The sequence below is a fragment of the Lepidothrix coronata genome, unplaced genomic scaffold (assembly GCF_001604755.1).
Source record: "Lepidothrix coronata isolate B3197 unplaced genomic scaffold, Lepidothrix_coronata-1.0 Scaffold340, whole genome shotgun sequence".
Lineage (NCBI taxonomy): Eukaryota > Metazoa > Chordata > Aves > Passeriformes > Pipridae > Lepidothrix > Lepidothrix coronata.
This window is the reverse complement of record NW_016690520.1, coordinates 332,264-338,024: the sequence shown is the minus strand read 5'-3', so window position 1 is coordinate 338,024 and position 5,761 is coordinate 332,264. Positions and strand designations below refer to the sequence as shown.

The 5,761-nt window shown below is 55.4% G+C and overlaps 1 protein-coding gene across 2 annotated transcripts in view; it reads right to left on the bottom strand.

Annotated features, from left to right (window-relative positions):
* Positions 1-3,880: 3,880 nt before the first annotated feature.
* The window catches only part of SOGA1 (suppressor of glucose, autophagy associated 1), a 26,183-nt gene continuing 24,302 nt past the window's right edge, over positions 3,881-5,761 (bottom strand). For both annotated transcript variants that reach the window (XM_017838427.1, XM_017838426.1), the window contains exon 16: positions 3,881-5,645. In XM_017838427.1, the coding sequence (XP_017693916.1) occupies positions 5,617-5,645 (29 nt within the window). In that variant the 3' untranslated portion in view covers positions 3,881-5,616. The remainder of the gene's footprint in view (positions 5,646-5,761) is intronic.

The following is a 5,761-nucleotide window of genomic DNA, read 5'->3' as shown; positions in this document are numbered from 1 at the left end:
ATTCCCTCCCCCAGATTTCCCAGCCAGGAAGGCATTTGGGCAGGAATGTCACCCCCATCCCATCAAGACACTGGCTGCCCTGTCCCTGCCTGTATTGCAGTGGGACAGTCCCTCAGACACATCCCATTGGAAAGGGCAGGGTCCCCTCCATGGGATGGCTGGGAGCCTCCAACATTGGAAGGCAAAGTCTGCAGAGAAGCGAGGCTGGTTGGCCCTTGTGCGTGAGTGACATGGGATGCTCTGAAGAGGCCCTGTGTGCAGGTCCCTCAGGGTATGGGGCTCCTTGGGATGGAGAGGAGACCTGTCCTTCCCTTGGCAGCAGTGCCAGCAGCCCTGTGCCCTAGAGCAGCCTTAAGGCCATTGGAAGGGGATGGCCACGGCTCTGCATGGACCAGCCCAAGGGAAGGAAACCAAAGATGATGCAAGGATCCCTGGCTCTAGGGTCTGAGGGAACATCTCAGGGATAGCTCACTGGCCTGGGAGCTGGCAGTCTTTTAGGAAGCCACTTTGGCCTGGCCCATGGTGCTCAAGCAGCCTTGGGATAGTTCTACTTGAACAGCCTGGAATGGATCTGCTAAAATGACATGGGGTGGTCCTGTTTGGGCAACATGGGAAGGTTCTGCTCCACCACGCTGGATGATCCTGCTCAAGCAGCCTGGATAGGTCCTGCTCAAGCAGCACAGGGTGCTGCTGCTCAAGCAGTGAGGGATGGTCCTGCTCAATGAGAATGATGGTTCTGCTGGAGCAGCATTAGGGTGGTCCTGCTAGAACAGCATGGAATGGGTCCTGCTGGGGTATTCCTGCTCAAGCAAGGTGGGATGGTCCTGCTCAAGCAGGCTGGTGATCCTGCTCAAGATGCACAAGGTGGCTAACTTGAGCAGTGTGGGATGGTGCTGCTCAGGCAGCATGGGATGGTCCTGCTTCAGCAGTGTGGGATGGTCCTCCTTTAGTATTGGAATGGTCCTGCTAGAGCACCATGGGATGGTCCTGCTTGAGCACCATGGGATGGTCCTGCTTGAGCAGTGTGTGGTGGTTCTGCTTGAGCACCATGGAGCCACTGCAAGTAGCAGGGATAGTTCCTCATGTCCTGCAGCATCCCAAGCAATGCATTCAAAGCCATGTCTTGTCCCTGTTGGAAATCCTTCACTGCTTGGGGAAGTCTCCCAAAGATGTGCGTGCACGAAGGGATCCCAGGGGAATCTGGTCGAGCTCCATGTTCCAAAATAGTTATTGCTAATACTAAATCAGGGCAGTGGTGACTTTATCTAGCTGAGTAACTGAAACCTTCCAAAGGCGGAGATCCTCCCCTTTCCCCAGTGACCAGTTCCAGCTTCACTAGCCCTAGGGAGAAGTGTTTCCTGATGTCAGGAAGGGCCCTTCCTGCTTGCATCAGGGGTGGCTGAGCTGGTGGTGGCCTTCCCGGGTCAGGAAGGAATGGGATACAAGGCAGGGGAAGGAGGAAGGGAAGCAGAAAATTGCAGCTGCAGTCAGATGTGCTGGGAGTAAAAGAGTGCAGGGAGGATGGAGGAGAGGACAAATGGGAGAAGCCAGGCTGGGAGAAAATTGGAGGTAAGGATGGAGTGGGAGATGAAGGAGAACAAAAGGACAGTGAGAGAGGAAGCTGTGAGCTAAGGAAGGAATAGGGAGGGGGTGGAGGGGAAATCTGTGAGGTAGGCAGGACACTTAGGGGATAAGGAGGGATGGGAAGATAGGGGGAGGTGGAGGAGCATGAGGAGAAATGGAGACTGTGGAGGCAAATGACAAGGAATGGTGAGATAGCCAGAGGTAAAGTATGAAAGGGACAGGCCAAGAGGTGAAACAGCAGGAAAAAGGACATTGGGAGGTGGAGGGTCACAGGAAGGAGAGACTCAGAGAGACTGAGGTGGAGGAATAAGAAGTATGAGATAGAGGATGAGGGAGAAGGTATGGGAGATGGTAGAAAGGACAATGAAGAGGAAAAGAGAGGCTGGGGAGGATGAAGAGACTGGACATATGGCAGGTGGTGGAGGAAAAGGAGGGAGAGGAGATGGAGAACGGAAAGGATGAGGAGACTGGGATATGGATGAAAATGACAGGAGTGATGAAGAGATCTAAGGGATAGAAGAAGATAAAGACTGGAGGGCAATGGAGTAGGATGGATGAGGAGATGGTGGAAAATAGCACAAGGGTGGGATTGGAAATGTGAGGGTGGAGGAGGAGAAGGCAAATTTGGGTGACGCAGTTGAGGGGATGGGGAAATGGTGGGGGGTGAGGGTGGATTTTGGGATGGGGAAGTGGAGGAAGTTGAGTGAGGAGATAGGAGGAGATAGAAGAGAATGAAGAAAGGTGTGGAGAAGATGAAGAGTGGAAGAAGTTGAACATGGGGTGGAGGTGGGAGCTAATGGAGGATAAGCAGGGACAAGATGATGGTAAGATGTAGAGGACTGATGGTGGGAGCTGAAGAAGAGATGGTGAGATGTTGACATGAATATGGAAAGCTGGAGGCAAAGCAGGATGAGGATGGATAGCACAGGGTGGAGGTGAAGAAGGAAGACGAGGAGATGGTGGAGGTGAATGAGGATAACAAGGAATGGGGTGTGGTGAATGAAGGAAGGGCAGGTGAGAGGGATGGGATGCAAATGTGACAGGAAGACTGGAAGGTGGATATGGAGGGCAATGGAGGAGCACAGGAAGCAGGGGTCGGAGATGGAGGGTGGTGGAGAAGAACAAGGAGGGAGAAGATGTAGTGTATCTTCCCAGGATGCAGGGAGAGTGGGAGGGGACATGGTGGGTAATGGAAGAGCATAGCATGGCAGGGAGGGATGGGACACAGCTGATAGCACACTCTGGAATGTGTGGAAGGAGAGGTGGGATGTGGAGGGATAGGAGGTCACGGGTGACTGGAGCACAAGAAGGGACAGGACATGATGGAGGATGCAGGAGGACAGGAAGGAGGGACAGGACATGGTGGCTGATGGAGGAGCACAGAAAGGAAAGATGGGACCTGGTGGGTGATGGAGGAGGGTGGCAGGGCGGGATGGGACACACTGGGTGACAGCACAGGAAGGAGGGATGGGTGGACAATGGAGGAGCAGCAGAAGGAAGGGTGGGACATAAAAGGAGGCACACAGGAGAAGGGATGGGATGTGGTAGGTGATGGAGCACAGGAAGGAGGAATGGGGTGGAGGGTGATGGAGGATGACAGGAAGGAGGGCTGGGCTGGGTTAGGTGGGTGATGAAAGAGTGGAATAAAGAGGGGTGGGACATAGGGGATCAAAGAGCAGGGATGAAAGAGCAGGGACGAAAGGGATGGGACAGGAAAGATGATGGAGGAGCAAAAGAAAGAGAGGTGGGTCACAGTGGGTGTTGGAGGACGTCAGGGAGGGACAGTTTAATGGAGTGAGCCTTGGAGGAGGCTGAGACCTGCAGGTGATCAGAGAATCACAAAATCGTGAAGGTTGGAAAAGACCTCTGAGCTCATGGAGTCCAACCAAGGGGCACAAGGACAAGAAGCCACGGGCAGTGATGGGAAAGGGGCTGTGGGGGGTGTGTGCAGGCTGGGGTGAGCTGGGCAGGCTGGGACGGGACATGAGAAACAGCAGCACCACACAAACAATGCAAAGCTGAGAGGAGCCTGGTGTGGGGTGACAGCACTGGCAGTGAGGCCATGGAGGACCCACCCACAGGTGGGTAACAAGAAGCCCTGGTGCTGTGGCACAGGCGGGGTCAGCATGTGGGGACGGTGTCAGGGAGAGAGGGGTGGGTGAGGAGAGGCTGAGACACCGTGTGTGGGCTGGGCATCAGGCAGGATGGTGGGGACAGAGGGACAGGATGCATCACCCCACATCTCCCTCTGCAGCATGGTTTCCCCGCCCCCAGCACGGGAAGGCAGCACCAAGGGTGTGGGTGAGGGGTTGCAGGACCTTTATTCATCACACAACAAGCAGGCATGATACAGGGGTGCAGGACAGGGTGGGCAGGGAGCCTGTCATCGGAGCACAAGGTGCCCTTCATGCGACCTTGGCATGGGCTGGTGAGAGGAGGCAGGAGGACAGGGCAGGGGCAAGCGTGGCTTTGCCCAAAACACCTCGGGCTTCACCCCAGGTTGGGCACTGGCATATGGGGAGGACAGGGCAGGGTCCATGCAGGGGCTGGGGTAGAATCAGCCACCTCCACACCTCAAATTTTCCCGACAAATCCCTTGCCAGCCTCGGCTCAGCCTCCCTGGGAAATGCCCAGCACTGCTATTTACAGAGTAAGACAGAACTGACCAATATTACAAATAATTAAAAGGCAGTTGTAAAAATGAGAAACCACATTCCAAAAGTAGAGGAGTCTTTAAAAAAAAAACAAAACAACAAAACCAAAACCAAACAAAACCAAAACCCCGATTTATCAATGAAAATGCTAAAAACCACCCCGAAAGGATCTATGTACAGCAGGAGATCGCCCGTGGCAGTGCTGTGGGACAGAGACCCGACTGCTCCCTGGCAAGGCAGGGACAGCGCCCGGCCCCGGCTGCTGGTGAGGGTGGGTGGCACCTGCCCTGTGCGTCCCCCACCCGCGTGACGAGGGTCCCTGTGGGGCCAGGAGCAAAAGGCCATCGGTGCTGGGCCTGAGGAGCCCTGGCTGATGCTGGTTTGTGTCTGGAGACACAGGCAGTGAGTGGCCGTCGCGGAGGTGCTGACGGAGGCTGCGACGTGGCAGTGATGCAGCCCCGCTGCTGCTGCTGCTGCGGGCAGCGAGTGGCTGGGCTGGACGGGAGAGGGCAGCAGCCTCGGCAGCACGAGCAGTTTGTAAGTGGAACTGCAGGATGACAATGTGCAGAGGCCCTGGGAGCAGTGTAAACACCCCCAGAGCAATGCACAGAGCCCTTGGAGCAGTGTACAGAGGTCCTGGGGCAGTCTACAAAGCCCTTGGAGCAGCGTACAGAGGTCCTGGGGCAGTCTACAAAGCCCTTGGAGCAGCGTACAGAGGTCCTGGGGCAGCGTACAAAGCCCTTGGAGCAGTGTACACGGCCCCAGAGCAACACACAGAGCCCTTGGAGCAGTGTATGGAGCCCCACAAGCAGTGTACAGAGGCCCAGAGCAATGCAGAGCCCTTAGAGCAGTGCATGGAGCTCCTGGAACAGTGTACAGAGCTCCAGAGCAATGCAGAGCCCTTGAAGCAGCACACAGAACCCCTGGAGCAGGGTACACAGCCCCTTGGAACAGTGCATGGAGCCCTTGGAGCAGTGTACAGAGCCCTTGGACCAGTGTACACAGCCCTAGAGCAATGCACAGAGCCCCAGGATCCACAGGCACCTGCAGGCAGCTCCATCTGGGTGAATCCCTGCCTGGCCCCTGGCAGGCAGCTCGAAAATAGGTCAGGCAGCTGCCTCAGAAATCTCTGCTCTCTCCTGGAGCTGCACAGAAGCACCAACGCTGCTCTGTGTGGGGCTGGGTCACAGCCCCCCAGCCCCAGGAGCTCTGCACTGCCGTGGGGGCTGTGGCTGCTGCCCCCTCCCTCCTTGGGTAAGGCTTTTTCTGGTGGTGACAGAAGGATGTGCAGCGCAGACCACGGGCCACGCTGCAGCCTCCCAACCCACAATCTCTTAATCCAATTGGTGCCTCTCCAATGTAGCTCATTTCGGTATTTTTAAAATGCACTTGGTTTTACATTGCAGGCTGTCCGGAGTTGGCCAGAGCCAGAAGTGGAGGAGAAAAAAAAAACAAACAAACAACAAAACAAGAAAAGAGAAAAAAAAAAAAGACGAGATCCACTTTTAACTAACCCTTTTCAG